This window comes from Musa acuminata, chromosome BXJ3-11, assembly GCF_036884655.1.
Source record: "Musa acuminata AAA Group cultivar baxijiao chromosome BXJ3-11, Cavendish_Baxijiao_AAA, whole genome shotgun sequence".
In the NCBI taxonomy this organism is placed as follows: domain Eukaryota; kingdom Viridiplantae; phylum Streptophyta; class Magnoliopsida; order Zingiberales; family Musaceae; genus Musa; species Musa acuminata.
Genome location: NC_088359.1, coordinates 30,112,437 through 30,131,171, shown reverse-complemented (window position 1 = coordinate 30,131,171; position 18,735 = coordinate 30,112,437). Strand labels below are relative to the sequence as shown.

Here is an 18,735-nt window from a genome sequence, read left to right as displayed (position 1 = left end):
TAAATGGCTCCTACGCTGACGAACCCTAAGCCCAGCGCCACCTCTTTGCTGCCGCAGCCGCTGCCGAGATGGGACGCGTGATCCGTGCCCAGAGGAAGGGAGCGGGGTCAGTGTTCCGCTCCCACACTCACCACCGCAAGGGGCCGGCCCGTTTCCGGAGCCTCGACTTCGGGGAGCGCAATGGCTACCTCAAGGGCGTGGTCACCGAGATCCTGCACGACCCTGGTCGTGGCGCCCCCCTCGCCCGCGTCACCTTCCGCCACCCCTTCCGGTACAAGCTCCAGAAGGAGCTCTTCATCGCCGCCGAGGGGATGTACACCGGCCAGTTCGTCTACTGCGGCCGTAAGGCCTCCCTCATGGTCGGCAACGTCCTCCCCCTCCGCTCCATTCCCGAGGGTGCCGTCGTCTGCAACGTGGAGCACCACGTTGGCGATCGCGGCGTCCTCGCCCGCGCCTCCGGCGATTACGCCATTGTCATCAGCCACAACCCCGATAACGGCACCAGCAGGTCCACTTATTGCTTCCTATTGTCCTTTTTTAAAGTATCATTTGGCTCGGAAGTCCCGAAAAAAGAATCTTTTTTTTTCAATTTGATGATGATCTATACTTGTTTCTGTTAATATCTGACGAGTCAAGAGATCAAGATCGATTCCATAGTGTTTCCACGCTTGTCGCTTATTTATCTAAAGTTTCAGCGTGAAATACCATTTGGTGGCTTTCTGCACATTGCTACTTGGACTATATAGGAATTGGATTTTAGGTTCTGAAGTTGGATGAGTAGATCTTTTCAGGTGTTTATTTTTATAGAAAAATTTGGATATTTTATCTGCTCTGTTGAATTATTACCTTCTGATATCAATTAAGATATGTATGAAGTGAAGAGAAAGAACTGGTTATGTTAGCTTTCGACTTGACAAATCTATCTTTTTGATAGATAGTCTTTCAGTTAATATCTTTTACATGGTCTTTCATTTTTATTTTCTGCATATTTTTGTATAGGAACAAAGATAATCAGATTTTTGGTATAGTCATCTTTATTTGTTGCATGGCTTTGATGACAATGTAATTGGTCTTCTTTACTTTAACAATCATGTCAATGCTTCTCTACTTGTATCGAGAGGGTAGGGTGCCAATATGAGTAGTAGTGGTGGACCTATATAAGAAAGTTGTGGGCTTTGAAGAGCGGGAAGTTCCAAAGGTTCTTTTTTATCTTGATTGCTCCAAGCCGGTCCCCGGGGTTGAAAAACCAGACTTAGTATGATATGAAATACTTCTCCAGCAACGCTGCTGGGACAGTGTTCAGTGCCAAATCTCATCCATAAATTGCTTTAATAAAGTTGTAGACTGTAAGTGTGCTCTAACATTGGAGTGAAGGAGTGAGGTGTGGGTATAAGTTAGGACCAAGATGTGTAGAGTGAAAGAAATGAAATAAAGAAAATTTATCAAAGAAATCTTAGGACCAAGATATATAGAAAGAAAGAAATGTAATAAAGAAAATTTATCAGAGGAAAAATGAGAATTTAGGGCCTTTTACCAAAGAGTAAATATTATTACCTCAACAACTTGTGCATGAGCTCTGCCCATTGGGATGATGATAATCCACATTTTAAAGGATATTTTGTTTTGATATTGGTTTAGAGATTAGTTAACTTTTCGCCTTTTAGCTTTGTGTCAATTTCTACAAGTTGCAGAAACTACTTGATTCATGCATTTATTGTCGTTGATGGAAATATTGTTAGCTTTTGAGTGTTGGATGTTATCATAAAGTTCCAAGAGACCAAAAAAAATGTTTGACACTGGGGTGATCCGATATTTCAATTATTATTGCATTTTAATTGTGCAAATTTAATTTTTCTTTTAAAAAAAAATAAATCTTATTGTCATACACTGAACACTTGCACTTTTTGATAGGTAGATGAGCTTCAAAAAGAAATCAGAAAGATAGGTAGTTTGTCTTCTATTGAATGACACTAGTTTTGTTCCACATGTTAGTCCCGAAGTACAGCATTTTCAAGTGTGGCTTATTAACTTGCAACTTCTGAAGCACAGAGAAAATTGACTCTTTTTCTTTTAACAGTCCAACTAAAGATACTTTTTATCTTTTGCAATTCGATCATTCTTTTACACGTCCAAGAAAAACAATATAGTTTTAAGATAAATGCTTGGTCTATGTCTATTTTGTAACATTGGATTGAAATTTTTTGGACATTGATGTTGTACCATACAAGTTGATTCATTTACTAATGTAACTCAGAAGAATGTAGTTCTTTTCTAAGATCAGTTCTTTCTCTGGCCAAAATACACATGAACTGATCAGTACAATCAATACAACAAATTGCTGTAGGGCTGAGAGCTGAGATTGGAATTCTTATGCAGTTATTCAGCCTAGGTACTCTTTGTCATCCATGAGTTCATATAGGCTGTGGATCTGAGATTGTTGGTGTTGGATCTTTGGTTGCAGGATCAAGCTCCCATCAGGAGCCAAGAAGATCGTCCCAAGCAACTGCCGTGCAATGATTGGCCAGGTCGCTGGTGGTGGCCGAACCGAGAAACCCCTACTCAAGGCAGGCAATGCCTACCACAAGTTCAGAGTGAAACGGAACTGCTGGCCGAAGGTTCGTGGTGTGGCTATGAACCCTGTGGAGCATCCCCACGGAGGAGGAAATCACCAGCACATCGGACATGCCTCCACCGTTCGCCGTGATGCTCCTCCTGGACAGAAGGTTGGTCTCATCGCCGCAAGGAGGACCGGTCGTCTCAGGGGACAGGCTGCCGCAACCGCTGCCAAGGCAGAGAAGACCTCTTAAATTGCTAGTGAGAAATAGCCATCTGGTGTTTTAGTTTTCCGTAAGTTTTATTTATCATCTAAGAGAACTATGGTGACTTGAGTAATCTTATGTTGGACCCGTTATGGTTTTGGAGTTAGATTTCAATTGACCATCTTGATCTGGATTTCATCTTGTTGAAATGCCACTGTTGATGCCCGAGCATGTTAATGGCGTTTATTAGCTGCCTGCTTTGGTTCATGTCTACTATTTTGGCCACCTGTGGAGTCCATGCATCACCCAAGTGATCTTTGAATAGTGGTGAAGATGGACCAAACTGAAGCGAATCGGGCGACGGCTGATGGAAACGAGACACAATGGTGGAAGACAGTGGTGTGCCGACTCGATCGGAGTTGGATCCGTTCTACCCCGATTTAGTTCGATAAGAATTCGTTTGGTAAAACAAAACCAGAAAATAACTTAATTTTATTATCAGTGACATTTGCTTGATTTTTTTTCCCGTTATATATACTAAAATAATTTTAATATATTAAATAAGTATTTTTTATTTAAAGGCCTTTAATGTCATTGGTGACCCAAACAGGTGGGTGACCTATCGACTTAATAGCTAGCTATTAATGTGCCAGCCACCTCCTAATATTTGAGGTTCACGTTTGAAACTTCTTAGGGCCTAAGAGATCATTGTCATAACTCATTGGTATATAAGAATTCTCTAATAATAACGCATTATTATAAATACTTACTTAAAAATCAATTATTTATTCTGGTTAACCGTTATTTTTTGTTTAAATCGAAATATATAAATAATATAAATGATATTAATCTCAATTATAATTATAACTAATGGTCAAGTAATGATCAGCTGACAGATATTAATCATAAAGGCATAAGCATAAGTAACAAAACAAAAATCATATGTTAATTATTTTGTACAAAAGACAATACGTCGTTGAACAAATTTAAAAAACAATATAATATTATTGTTGTCGTTATGGGTGAATTTGTTTAAAAAATACCTCTATTTTTAGAAATTTATTGTCAAATTTTTTTTGCTTATATGAAAAAATCATTTTTGTCTTTCTTTGGATTATCAGCGATCCGCACCATCACCTTATCGATCTATCACTTATAGCTCTCGCACATCACGAGATCGATGAAGGGTCGGATAAGGGCCAACAAAATCTATGGAGACAATAATAATCATCATGTCTCCTCCTTGCTTAAGCAAGAGTTAAAAATGAGACGTATAAGAGAGGTTTGCGAAGGCGATAACCATTGTGCCCCCTCTAAGAGCTACAGGTGAGGCACATAGGAGTAGGACCAGTGGAGTTTACAGAAGTGACAGTGGTCTTTGCGCCTCTTTCTTTCTCATGTGAGGGTAACAAGTTATGGATCGGACATAAGGACGATGTAGAACGATAACAAATTTGACGGATAAAATAATTATTTATAAAAAATATTACATAAAAATTTTGCTATATATTTTTTAAAATAATAATAATAAATAAATAAATAATATTAATTATTATTATTACAACTGAGCAGGCCTAACTCACAAGCAGATTGGGCCATCTATAGCCATTCCAAATCATTAATTCAACGCGACATTTCCCACGCGATCCTGCATCGGTCTCTCCGCCCGTCGCCTTTCGCCTCCCTCTCATATCTCGTCCCCCCTTCCCCCGCCCTTCCACATCTCTCGCTCTCAAGATCTCATCGCAGGTGTAGCTTTTGAGGCGAAGGGAAATGTCGGCCTTCTCCGCCGTCAGGATCCCATTTCCCGCTGTCGTCGCCGCTCGATCTACCGGCGAGAAGCCCTCCTCCCCCTTCCTCTGCTCGCCGGCTGCCGCACCTGGCATCCACAGCTCGCCCCTCAGGTCGCCTCGCCTCGGCCGCCCTCCCCTTGCCGTCTCCTCTGACGTCCTCAGCAGCCAGAAGCCCCTTGGCTCTAATTCCTCCCCCTCCTACCAGGTACGTTTCATCCCGCTCCCCTAAAATCTGTCGATGAAAGGTACTCCGGAAAAATTGGATCCTGTGGCAGAAAAGGCTCTCAAAATCCCATCTTTTTTCTCGCTATCCGACTCTCAAGGTGGGATCTTTGTGCCCACACGAGTGGCAAAATTTCATCTTTTTGAGGGTTATATATGGATCTGATGCTGTTTGATCTCGACTGCAGGCGGTAATAAGCCGAGATGAGGCGTTGGAGCTGTACGAGGACATGGTCTTGGGGCGCGTCTTTGAGGACATGTGCGCGCAAATGTACTACCGTGGCAAGATGTTTGGTTTCGTCCACCTATACAACGGCCAAGAAGCTGTCTCCACCGGTTTCATTAAGCTCCTTGAAACCCGGGATAGCGTCGTTAGCACATATCGAGATCACGTCCATGCCATCAGCAAGGGTGTCCCCGCTCGTGCCGTCATGGCTGAGCTCTTCGGCAAGGCTACCGGCTGCTGTCGTGGCCAGGGCGGCTCCATGCACATGTTCTCTGAACCCCATAATCTTCTTGGTGGCTTTGCTTTCATAGGTGAAGGTATCCCAGTGGCCACTGGTGCCGCGTTCTCGTCCAAGTACCGCCACGAGGTCCTCAAGGAGGCTAAGCCCGACGGCCTTGATGTCACCGTCGCCTTCTTCGGTGACGGGACCTGCAATAATGGTCAATTCTTTGAGTGCCTCAACATGGCTGAGCTCTGGAAGCTGCCCATCGTGTTTGTTGTGGAGAATAATCTATGGGCAATTGGGATGTCGCACCTTAGAGCGACTTCCGACCCCGAGATCTGGAAGAAGGGACCAGCATTCGGCATGCCCGGGGTGCACGTTGATGGGATGGATGTATTGAAGGTTCGGGAGGTGGCGATGGAAGCGATCGCAAGAGCGAGGAATGGAGAAGGACCCACACTGGTTGAGTGTGAGACTTACCGTTTTAGGGGGCACTCACTTGCTGATCCCGATGAGCTCCGGAAGGCTGGTGAGATTGAAATATACTGCCTTTTCTGCCATGCACTATTTGATTAGTACCTTTTTTTCTATTTTGTTCTTGTTAGTTGACTCTTTTGGATGATCTGCATAGTTTAGTTCACACAGTAATCTTGTTATCGTGAGATGCTGTAGAAGAATCCTAATTGCATAAACAGATGGAATTTCAGTAAAATTGGGTAAAAGATGATGGAAAAGTTTTGACAATATCATAATTGAAAATTAAGAAAATAATTGTGGATTTTAATTGAAACTTTTGCACCATATACTATTCCATTAATGCAAATAGCCGTATGCAGCAACAGTGCCGAGATACGTATTGACTTTGCAGGAGTCATTGCAGATTTTTTCTATTTAATTACAAAGAGTGTGGTACTTAGAGTAAATGGCTTGTTGAAATTTATGAGACACTATCTATTTGACAAGTGTAGCTCAATTTTCTAAGATGAATCGTTTAGATTTCCGGTAGCTTGCATTTTAGGATGACTTTATGATATTTGATTGGTGTACTCTCTTGCTTCTTGTTCTTTTGATACTTTAGGCCATAAGCCCTGAACAATATCTTAAGGAACATTTTGTATGTTTATGTTTTATACGGTGTTAAAGAGCTATTTGCATCATTAAATTACAGTAAGTAACATTGATAAGAAGTTTAATTATATTGTCTTATGGATATCCTGGTAAATCATTTCTTTTATCCATGCCCAACTATACATTCTGAGGAACAAGAATCATGCATGCCAACCAGGTTCAGGTTATCGAAGGATCGACTATTTTGATAAGTTACAATGCTTCCATGCATTTTTAATGACATTATGGTTTTAATATCCATGGATTTTATTGCTTACATCTTCTCTTTCCTAATTGGGTTAAGATCAATCTTGTTTTTTAACATCATATCAATAAATGAAAATAAGTTCTGTGCAAACTTACAGAAATATAATTTCTTTAAGCAATGTCAAAACCCATATTACATGAAGGATTACTAAGCATTTTTCATGTTCACGCACTTACATAAACATAGTTCTGACATGTACATCCAGAAATATATTATCATATATCCTTATAACCGATTTCTTTATGCATTGTCAAAACCCATATTACATTAAGGATTACTAAGCAATTTTCATTTTTGGCAGATGAGAAATCACATTATGCTGCAAGAGATCCTATCGTGAGTTTGAAGAAGTATATTCTTGAAAAGAACCTTGCAAGTGAATCAGAGCTGAAGGCTATCGAGAAAAAGATAGATGACATTATTGAAGAAGCTGTAGAGTTTGCAGATTCAAGTCCACATCCCCCAAGAAGCCAGCTGCTGGAAAATGTTTTTGCAGACCCCAAGGGGTTTGGCATTGGGCCTGATGGGAAGTACAGGTGCGAGGATCCTAAATTTACGGAAGGCACTGCTCAGGTCTAAGTTTACGGGTTAATAAACTATCCACTTCTTCGATAAACAGGATATCTTAGTTCGATTAAAATTTGTGTTCCTCCCTGTGAGCTGTTCTTTTTCCCCATATCCTGGTCTTTCTTTTTCTTTTCTTTTATCGTTTAATTTTCTTGTATTTAGCAGTCATGGCATTCGTCTTCCCTGTTTCTGAACCTTCTGCTATGTAAGTCTTGGTTGTGTCAGTTTTCTCCATCAACTGGTAAAACCTTATACACGAGTATAATCTTTGGCATAGGTTTAGCATTCAGTGAACTGAAACAAAACTGAATACACAAGTAGAAGCATATGTTTGAGAACATTTTGCTTTTGGTTGATGGTTACTACTTGATGCTGTATAGAAATTAATTAACAAAACATGATGTCAAATATATATTGCCAAATATAATGGATCAGACTGTGGGCCATAATTTCATCTGTTATATGTGATTTTTGTTTGCCTTAACATTCTTACAACTCCCAGTTATAATGAAATCTGTTGTGGTTAATGCTGTTAATATCATATGATCAGTGAAACATATTTTTCTTTCTGGTGTAGGGTTTCCTTGTAGGAAGTTAATTTATCTTTCATTTTCCATTGTCAATCTTTCATGCATGGAGAGTTAATTGATCTTTTGAATTGTATCATATTTTGAATTATATAATATACAAGTGTTTTTTTCTATAAATATTAGCTAATATTTGACACACTTTGAACTTTGCAGTACCTGAATACTTCAATCTCCTATATTTGAAGCCGATATCAATATGTTGTATGAGAAGAATTTACAGCTTCTTCCTCTCTCATAAGAAAACAAATGAAAGAAAGAAAAGGATTATATAGTTGCTAACTATATCTCATAGCATAAATAATCTAATCAATTAATAGTGGCTGACTATATCTCAGAGCATAAATAATTCAATCAATTAAACAATCTTTAGAGGAACGGAAATCGACTATGGAAGTCACTGAGGAACAATCGTCTCGAAGCAATTGAGCCCGTCCAATTCCACAGCAAAGCGGGGCAGCCTCCTCTTCTGCTGCTGCAGGTTGGACTTGCCGCCGGCGCCTTTGTTCTCCGCCTCCTCGTCTTTCTTGTTCCCGAACCAGGCGCCCGACAGCCATCCTTGGGGCTTCCCGTCGCCGGCGGAGAGGCTCCCTCTCGAGCCGAGTAGCGAGTTTACCCACTGCGTTGTTGGAGATGCCATGGAGCACTTTTGATGCAGAGAACTTTCTGGTCGATGTAAGCAGTTGTGTTGGAGGTAGGGAGAGGATGGCCGAGGGCTTTTATAGGAGGATAGTGGGGCGGCGGTGCCGTGCAGTAACGTAGAAGAACCCACTTCCGAGTGGTACACGGGATTCCAACTCCTTTCGGAGAAGGAAGGAAGAGCCGTGTGGACTCGAACAACCACGCGTTTCGGCGGAACTCCAACGAAGACCAGCCTGTTGGGCGTATCCACGCTATTCTTCACCTCCACGAGTCTTCTGTCGGTACCATCGAGACCGAGTCACACTTTAGACTTGTCAAAACAATATTAATATTAATATTAATGATCATAAAAGGATAAACATACGCTCACATATCGTTTCAAATTAAAAACTTATTATTTGTACACTAATACACTAATCAATTTAAATATTTTTAATAATATTATTATTATTTAATATTTATATTATTATTATTATTGTTATTGTTATTATTGTTGTTATTATAAAATAACATGGAGCGCTTCGAGTAATTTTAGCGACAAGATTGAAGTCGGTGTATGCATGTTATCGACCTAAAAAATTTTTAGAGATAATTCAATCTTATAGAAACAGTACATTTTCAATGTGTCACTGCTATCGTGTGAATCATAAAATTAATATAAAATATATTTGGTTATATATTATTTTTAAAAAATATGAAAATGAATTCTATTATGATTGGTAGGTTTTTTTTGGATGAATCATAAAAAATAGAAGGTACTATTTGATTAGTTGGGACATTACTTTTTAAGACCTAAAGTGGAGGTTTGGTGTGAGAGACTGAGTTATTATTATAAGTTTTCTAAATACAAGGAGTCTTTGTTTATTAAACATGACAAGTTTTGCCTTTCTATTATTCTATATCTTGTATTATATTATTTTTGTTTGGAATGATCTTTGATTAGGAAATATTCCTCTTTTAACTTGTGGCCCATTTTGTAAATGTTAATGAATTAGATGCATGTTTGTAAAGGCTTGTGGAATGTGAATACAATTGCATTTATCTTTGGACCTTTGGTTGGATGACAAATGGTGTTGGGTGTTCTATCTTTTTGCCTCCACTGGTGATGACAAATGGTGTTGGACGGACAATCCTATAATTTGTTGTTGGGTGTTCGTTCATCTTTATGCCTCCCCCAATGACGACAAATGGTGAGGAGCTTCGACCAGTCTAGTGGTGACGAAAACTACTCTGGCTGAGATGGCATTTGAGGGTGGCACCAAACAATAATCGGTTATCCTCGTGTTTCGTTCTAATCGGATTTTTATCATTTAGTAATTAATTTTTTAATTTTTTTTTTTTTTGAAACATAGAGTTGCATTCGACGGTAAATTTTAGGCATATATTTCAGTTTTTCTATTTGTTTGGAGTCAAAATGGCTTGTAAAAGTGCAAAGGGCTATATTTTAATCAGTATTAAAAAAATTGATGAACTAGTTAATCCATTAAATATAGGTCATGACATTTGATATTAGAATCAATACAATATTTAAACATAGTAAAAGGACTTAGTAGAAAAGGATTATGAAGTTAGATATCTCATCACGATGTAAAGCTGGATTTACACCTCACATATATTATGTCAAGGTTTGATGTACACTATGTTGGACCTTGACGAGAATGTCAAGCTCTTAAGTGAGAGAAATTATGATATCTCGATTAATCTCGTATTGAAGGTGGATAAGATTAAGAGTAATCTATAAGAATTTGATGAGTATACTATTATCAATTATAATTTAAGCTAGTAACTTAGCTAAACAAAATTGATGTGCCAGTTAACCTATGAATCATTACAATATAATTTTGTCGGAGAAACTTTTGTTATTCTCTAGCATATATATTGCATAGTTATTCAGTGGCTTAGAAGGCATAGGTTTCAGACATAATTTTGTTTATATATTTTTTTTTCTATGGGGCATTTATCTTCTTTTGAGAGATTAAGCAATGGAATTTCTTAAGAATCAAATTGATATATAAAACTATCAAAAAAATTTTAAATATTAAAATTAATAAAGAAATTCAGCAAAACATAAAAAACTTTTGTTACTTAACCTTTGCAAAAAAAAAAAAAAAAAAATCAGTCGTATAAAATAAGATCAAATTAAAATACATATGATAATATCTAAAAACAATATATAATTACTTCCAAATAAATTGTTCATAGTTATCCTGATAAGGATATAGCATCACGTATGATGATCACAAAAACCCAAAGTGACCGAAGTAAAAGCAGCAGACTATAGGAAGACGTTTCTTTCCTTTAACCCTAACACACAATAAAAAAGATTTAAATTGAAAGGAACTAAGTAATCTTGACTATATTACAAAATCGTACAAGTATTATTCTACTTATGGGTTTATATGAATTATATACAAACTGATTGGGTCAATCATTTTATTTTGATTTTTTTAAAAAATCAATCGATAAATAATCAATATGTTTAATAATCCAATTCCAAGTTTTTTCCTTTGATCATGTTTATGGTATGTCAATAATGTCTCCATCAGTTAAATTTGATTATGAATTATGTGTGTAAAGGGTCAAAGATTGTTAAGAGAATGACTTGGTACTAATCGAATAGTCGATATATACGAAGATAGATAAAATGTTAGATTAAGCCTCTCTAAGCTTAAATTAGGATTGATGTGAAAAGTTGAGTTACATGTGCATAGAAATTAACATCGATAATAATTATTTAATAAATTAAAAAAAATATTTATATAGTATAAATATAATATTTCTCAAATATAAATTATTCTAATGGTTAGTTTTATCTCTTATATTAATTGCACAGCCATGTGTTGAATTATGATTGGATATATTTTTCTCCCGTTGGGTTAAAAAATATTTTACGATATGGATATAATATTTTTTTTATTATAATACCGATCGAGGTCCTCTCTTACTATGACTGCACAACAACGTGCCGAGATATGATTGGTTAAACTTCTTTCCACGAGCAAATGAAGTCAATCCGATAGACAGCATCACGTTGTTCTCTTTCACATATCCAATGCGGAGAGCGTCTCCATAGAAACGAACGGCGCACGGGAAGGAGAGGATCTCATGCAACTCCCCGCCAACGTCCACGTGGTGCTCGCCGCCATGGGTGGCTTAACAGAATCGTGCTGCTTTCACGACACTACCATATCCTCTGCAACAGCCCGAGTCGTCAACCTTGGCGTAAAGTTCCACACGACTGGGAGAGGACCCGCGTGGCGTTTCTATAAAAGCCATCCCTCCCTTCTCACACATATAGAAGACGGCCACACACATGGCCTCGTCCGAGCCTCAATCTCCGTTGCCCTCGTACGAGTTCCCGGCCGGGTTTCGGTTCCGGCCGACCGGGATCGAGATTCTCAAGTATTACCTACTCAACAAGGTGTCAGGCCAAGCCCTCCCGTATGATGGAGGGTTCGAGGAGATGGACATCTATCGCCATGATCCAGATCAGCTCCCCGGTGCGTACGCTTCTGCTCTCATCTAACATGGTTTCTTTTGGGAATCTCAGAGGTGAACTAAGCGTGTTGTTCTTCGCAATGTTTGCAGTTGATATCTCTGACGGACACAGTAGATGGGCGTATTTCTTCGTGTCTACGGCGACGCCAGATGAGGATGGCTATGACAATGTCAGGAGTACACCGCATGGCCTTTGGAAGCTCCAAAGACCTGATCGCCCTGTGCAAGATGATGATGATGATGATGATCGTGTCATTGGTTACAAGAGATCGTTTGTGTTCTACAGCACAAAAGCGCATTGTCGTTCCGCAAGAACAGGTTGGAGGATGAACGAGTATAGACTCAGTCGCAAGTTTGATCGATCGAAAGATGATTCTCAGGTTAGTTCAATACCATTGCTACTTCATAGTTAAAATCTTCGAAATTCTAGCGAATTCATTGCACTTCACTAACTTTGATTTCTCTGAAATCTCTTTCCATAGATATCTGCATGCGAGATATACATTCTGATGGAAGACAGAGCAAGCAACCACGATTATAAAGCATGTTCAGAAAGATCGAAATCACAAGTAGAGCGTAGGATGCTCGTCCCTGTTGATTCGGCGCAGGCCTAGAAGTAGACTCAGTCTTCCAAGGCTGTTGGTTGTTCTTCATGAAGCACAATCACCCTTTCTATTTCCAAACAAATAAATTATCATTTTATTGAGCAAGAGAAGTTTATAACCGTTATTATTAAATATTTTATTTAACTGTTCTCGTTAAGTTCATCATTCATTATAATCAATTTCTTCATTTATTATGTTTTAAATATTTTAATTTTTATTCTAAATATAATCATTATTATTAAATATTTAATATCATTAAATTCTTGTACGTTATGAGTTTGTGATAATAAATGTTTGATGGGAGAACATCTATATAAATGAGGATTTTGGTCTCTGAGCTCAACATCTCTTTGAAGTCTAAATGATTTCCTACACCATCTGAAGCGAGAGTTTTGAATCGAGAAGTGTCAAAGTTCAAGAAGAACCGTTGCTGAAATTCTTGACAACAATGACTTGAAAAGAAAGGTAAACCAACCGCATTTGTGTGTTATGAATCTAATATGGTTAATGTTATATTAACATCCGGTGGATTGACCCTGGATCAACAATCCATATTGTAAACTTTTAGTAGGGTATATAAAACTTAAGGAAGTCAGTAGGAAGTGAACAAAGTCTTTTATCAGGAAATAAGATGGGCTCACATGTCGAGACAATTGGAACATACATTTTAACTTTTAGTAGTGATTTTGTTTTAAAATTGAAAATGACGTTTTATGTATAAGTTTCTCATGAAACTTAATTTTTGTTTCCGTACCTTAGGTATTTCTTTAATTTTATATACACATTATTTCATTTATTATATAAATTTGATAGTGTTGGAAAATGTATTTTGTCTGATAGTTTTTATAGTATTTTCTTACATAATGATATACTCAAAGTTCAATGTATATTCACGTTGGTACTAAAATGTGTAATATTAATGAGGACTCATCTATGTTATGGTAGATATGTTGAAAATGGACAAGCACCTGGTTATTTTACAAAGTTTCTTCAAGAACATGAGATTGTTACCCAATACACTATGCTTGGTTTTTCATATCATAATGGTGTTGCAGAAAGAAGAAACTGAACATTATTAGACATGGTATAGAGTATACTTAGCAACTCCAATCTTCCTAAATTCTTGTGGACTAAAGTATTAAAGATGGTTGTGTATATATTAAAATGAGTTCCAATTAAGGTTGTCCAAAAGACACCATTTGAATTATGAAAATGTTAGAAACCAAGTTTGCGACATATGTACGTTTGGGGATGTTGTCTAAGGTCAGGATATATAATCCGCAAGAGAAGAAACTAGACCCGAAGACTATTAGTGAGTATTTCATTACATATGCTGAAAAATCTAAAGGTTATAGGTTCTATTATCCATCTTACACAACTAGGATTATGGAATCAAGAAATGCCAAATTTCTTGAGGATGACGTGATTAATGGTAACGATCAGGAACATAGTTTCTATATATGATCATATAGAATCTTAATCTTCCACATTAAATGATAGATTAAATGATATATTAGTTATAGTTCATAGCACTTCTCAAGTACAAACTGGTTAAACAATCAATCATTGAAAGGATAAGTTGCTGATAGTATTCTAATAGATTAAGTAGTTCAGAAATTACAACAAGGTCCCGAATAACTAGTTGAACCACAAGTTCCTCATGAAAACAATAGTACAACATTAAGAAGATCTACTAGAAATAAAATATCAGTAATTACTAGTGATTATATTATATATCTATAAGAATCTGACTATAATATTAGAGCCAAAAATGATCCTGAAAACTTTTCATAAGCCATGAGTTACAATAAATCAAATTTGTGGCATGATGCCATGAAAGAAGAGATGAATTCAATGATGAGCAATAAAGTCTGGGATCTTGTAGAATTAGCTAACGAAGCAAAGGCTATTAGAAAGCCTCTTGCCAATGGTATTTTAAATTCTATAAAGTGATTTATTCATTCGGATTTGTTAAAAATCCTATTGATCAATGCATATACCAAAAGATATATAGAGATAGATCTCGATGCATTTTAGGTCTATCATAGGAAACCTATATCTGGATGAATGATTGTTCACAAAGTATCGCTCCCGTTGTGGATAGGTTCAATTTGAACCAATGCCTAAAGAACAACCTTAAAAGAGAATCAATGAAAAACATCTCATATGCTTTTGTCGTAGGAAGCCTTATGTATGCTCATGTCTATACTAGACCTGATATTACATTTGTTGTAGGGATGCTAGGTCGATATTAGAGTAATCTAGGTATGGACCACTAGAGAGCTATAAAGAAAGTGATGAGGTATCTACAAAGAACCAAATATTATATGCTTATGTATAGACATACAAACAATCTAGATGTGATTGATTACTCAGATTCAGACTTTGCTAGTTGTGTTGATTCTCGTAAATCAACATCATGATATATTTTTATAAAGGCCAGTGGAGCTATTTCTTGGATAAACTCTACGCAGACCTTGACTTCTACTTCTACCATGAAAGCTGAGTTTGTCTCTTGTTTTGAGACTACTTCACATAGTGTATGACTTAAGAGTTTCATTTGATGGTGTATGACTTAAAAGTTTCATTTCTGGGCTTTGAATCATGGATTCTATTTCTAGGTCATTAAGAATTTTCTGTGATAATTCATTTGCTATCTTTATGGCTAAAATTAATAAAAGTGGAAGTCGAAGTAAACACATCAGCATTAAGTATTTAGCCATAAGAGAACGTGTAAAAGAAAAGAAAGTGATCATTGAGCATATTAGTATTGAATTGATGATTGCTGATCATTTGACTAAAGGCACGCTACCTCTAAAATTCAAGGATCATGTAAAGAAAATGAGACTTGGTTCCACTTTATAATTATGTTGAAATTCTTATATATTGTGATATTTTCTCGCATATTAGTTTAAGAAAATATATTGTTACTGGACTAATAATAAACATAAGGTTTATTTATTAAGTAATATTACAATATTAAGATTAAAAAACTAAATATATCGTGATACATGGATAATAATACTCACTCTTAGAGGACTTATCGCTATGATTCATGTATTTATTTTAAAAAATATATTTAATAAATATTAATTTAAATTATTAAGCTAAACGTATATACCAAGTGAGAGAATGTAAGCTAAACGTATAGACCAAATTATTTAATAAATCAATATCTTCATTTATTATGTTTTAAATATTTTGATTTTTTATTCTAAATGTAACTATTATTATTAAATATTTAATATCATTAAAAAAATTATTATGATTCAAACGTTACAGATTTAAATTAATTCTTAAACATTATGAGTTGGTGATAATAAATATTTTTGATGAGAGAACATCTATATAAACGATGATTTTGGTCCATATGCTTAACATCTCTTTGAAGTCTAAAGGATTTCCTACACCAACTAAAGCAAGACTTTTGAGCCCAGAAATACCAATGTTCAAGAAGAAACAGTTGTTGATATTCTTGACAACAATGGTTGGATATATGCTATTTCGTTTTCGTATTAGTTTTCTTGTATTTCTATTATAATGATTTAGAAATACATTTTGGTATCAAACTTTCTAACAAAATTACATTGGCTTCATTCTATTCGATTGAATATAACAAGTATCATCTTAAATATTATGATGTAAATTCTGAGTTGTCGGTGCTTCTGTTTTCTTCTCCCCGTCACGTAAGTATAATAATAATTTTAAACCATGAATGTTGCTTTCTCATTTCAAACACAGCCATAAACATCACCACGAAGATAATTTAATCGCCCAATATAATACTGAATGCAACGGCTCCCTTGATGAACAAAGCCAAGTACTACAAACACAGTTAAGGTTGTCATTAGTCATACTTCTCCCACATGCCATTCATTTCCTCATTTTGCACGTTTGCTTCGCCCTGAGCCTTCAGCTGCACAAGTTGGCATGAGATCGAGTTAAAAGGAGGGAAATGAACACATGTATCAGTTGACCAAAATGTCAAGATTATATCCTCTGTTGCTTCACAAACCTCTACTGGACTTATGCCCACCTGATTTGAACTAAGTTAATACACTGTGTTTTCTGTTGATCTTTTAGCTGTGATATGTAAGGACGTATAAATATGTGGGTAAAAGAAGATGTAGAATAATACCTTTGCAAGTTGTGTTTTCTGATATCTGTATCCCTGCAGAAGTTAAAGAGAATGGTATCGATCAGTATATGAAGTTGGCAGGTCGAGTTGTATGGCTACATGGGGCCAGCGATTAAACCTTGTCAGTTCCGTATATGTAGTCGCAGTAAGTGAACACTGACGCAAAGTTACTGTGACTTTTCTCTCCGACATAGTGATGGTAATCATGGTACTCGGCACCTACGTAGAATGGAATGTACTTGGTGGGAGTTTGAGGGAAGTCGTAGCTGCCACATGCACCAACGTGTCAGGGGGATGCGCGCAAGAACGAAACGAGAGGAGGGCATGGAAGAAGAAGACGGCGTACCCGCAGTGCGTCTCGATGGCTTCGACGTGGCGGAGAACGAACCAGAGCCAGAGCGTGAGGATGTGACAGGGAACGAGGGCGGGACCGAGGAAGGCAGGGAAGCCGAGGATGAGCACCTCAGCCCAGTGGGCGTAGGGAGCGGCGAAGGCCATGGGCGCCGAGAACTCGTGGTGGATGCGGTGGATGTGCTGGTAGCCCCACCGGCAGTGCAGCGCCCGGTGGAGCCAGTAGCTAAAGTAGTCCTCCACCAGGAAGTACACGGCCAGCTGAGCCACCACCTCCCACACGGACGGCAGCGGCAGGCCCGTCCGAATGCCCACCCACTGCGAACAATCATTCCATTAACACAGTACATATCTAAACTAAATTCTTGGATAAATTTATCCATATTTTAATCTTTTGTTCTTGATTACAGTAAGCATGAAAAAAACAATTAACTCATGCAATTTAATGGATGATCAAAATTAAATATCATTTTAATCGAAAAAGTTAAAGTATTATCCAACTCTATTATTTATCGATGTGAGATTATTCTCTTGACTCAAATATATCCTATTGAATCAAACATCAACTTTACCTTGATTGTAGGATAGGAGAGGAGCTGCAGAGGGCCGACGGCGACGATGAAAGTCTTGACGACGTTCTTGTAGCACTTGACGAAGGTGGCCACAGGGAAGTGGACATTGGACTGGAGCTTGTACTTTTGGATGGCCTTGGGGCGCTTGAGCTCCGCCATGACGAAGGGGAGCGGCGCGAGGGTGTACACCAGAAGGAGGAAGACGACGTTGTGGGCGTAGAGCCAAAAGTCGGACATGCCGGCCGAGTATCGGAACCACGCCGTCTCCACCGCCGTCAGGTCCCTCCCCATGGCCACCTCCGCGTCCCCAGTGCTCGCAAACGGCAGCATGGTAGCAGCAACCAAAGATAGAAGAAAGAGAGCAAGAGGAAGATGAAATTGGTTGAGGCTTGTGCTGAAGAGGGTGCATGCATGGTGGGGGTGGTGAGCAAACCCTGGGCAGTATATAGACACAAGCATGGTCAAACTCGTTGAATTGTTGACTAATCAGATTCATCGGATCAATCAATGTATATTTATTTATTTATCGTGCCATGGGTTTCCAAATGTTCGACGCTTCGCACATCCATGATTCATGCACGCCATGAATCACTTCACGCTTTGGTGCTCTAATGTTGGCGCCGAACGTCATTGTGCGAGAGAGGACGTGTTCTGCTACATCAGAAACAGCAAGGGGGGGATGTGACGGATAAGATTTGTACATTGGAATGGGCACCACGGCATCCGATGCGAGATTTGTTTGGTTGTGTTGTTTTCTCCCTGCTACTTCATCCCTTGTCGAACTTGGCCATCTTATCACTGGTTGTTTGCAAGTTTCTTTCGTCTGCTAATTACCCACAAGTAACACACTCCTCCGCATTCTCAAACTTGGACTGCCTTCCTGCTTGTTTGGATGTGTTATTTCTCCGCTGCTTGCTCGCTTGCTTTACGCAGAAGATAAGAAATCTTTGGCCAACCTAACGTGGGTTAGCACGGCACTTGTGGCGAGCATTTCATGGAAGATCGTCGCTGCCATTCCCAAGTTGAAGTTTTGGTGCAGTCGCTGTCGAAACATATTATTGAACGGAACTATAGCAACGGTTTCGATGTGAAACTGGATGGAGAGAGATGAGATGAGAGGTTCTTCATAACAGAATCAAAGACCAAATTTCTAGAGACTCTCTGGTCTCAATAGGTT

General features: G+C 38.1%; 4 protein-coding genes across 4 annotated transcripts; 3 read left to right on the top strand and 1 right to left on the bottom strand.

The window, feature by feature from the left end:
• The first annotated feature begins 18 nt into the window (after positions 1-18).
• On the top strand, positions 19-2,957 carry LOC103972145 (large ribosomal subunit protein uL2). Its single transcript, XM_009386361.3, has 2 exons — positions 19-508; positions 2,462-2,957. Exons 1-2 carry the CDS (start codon positions 69-71, stop codon positions 2,805-2,807), a joined length of 786 nt encoding a protein of 261 aa, XP_009384636.1. The 5' UTR covers positions 19-68; the 3' UTR covers positions 2,808-2,957.
• Positions 2,958-4,339: 1,382 nt separating this feature from the next.
• Positions 4,340-7,439, top strand: LOC135652910 (pyruvate dehydrogenase E1 component subunit alpha-3, chloroplastic-like). The gene is made up of 3 exons (XM_065174235.1): positions 4,340-4,757; positions 4,963-5,752; positions 6,900-7,439. Exons 1-3 carry the CDS (start codon positions 4,533-4,535, stop codon positions 7,175-7,177), a joined length of 1,293 nt encoding a protein of 430 aa, XP_065030307.1. The 5' UTR covers positions 4,340-4,532; the 3' UTR covers positions 7,178-7,439.
• A 4,268-nt stretch (positions 7,440-11,707) lies between these two features.
• LOC135652909 (NAC domain-containing protein 6-like) lies at positions 11,708-12,587 on the top strand. The gene is made up of 3 exons (XM_065174234.1): positions 11,708-11,894; positions 11,983-12,272; positions 12,375-12,587. The coding sequence occupies exons 1-3, from the start codon at positions 11,708-11,710 to the stop codon at positions 12,504-12,506; spliced, it is 609 nt and encodes a 202-aa protein (XP_065030306.1). The 3' UTR covers positions 12,507-12,587.
• A 3,487-nt stretch (positions 12,588-16,074) lies between these two features.
• LOC135652908 (very-long-chain aldehyde decarbonylase GL1-10-like) lies at positions 16,075-17,968 on the bottom strand. The gene is made up of 5 exons (XM_065174233.1): positions 17,559-17,968; positions 16,982-17,304; positions 16,754-16,901; positions 16,636-16,668; positions 16,075-16,413 (listed from the first exon to the last, which is right to left on the bottom strand). Exons 1-5 carry the CDS (start codon positions 17,886-17,888, stop codon positions 16,345-16,347), a joined length of 903 nt encoding a protein of 300 aa, XP_065030305.1. The 5' UTR covers positions 17,889-17,968; the 3' UTR covers positions 16,075-16,344.
• Between the last annotated feature and the right edge of the window lie 767 nt (positions 17,969-18,735).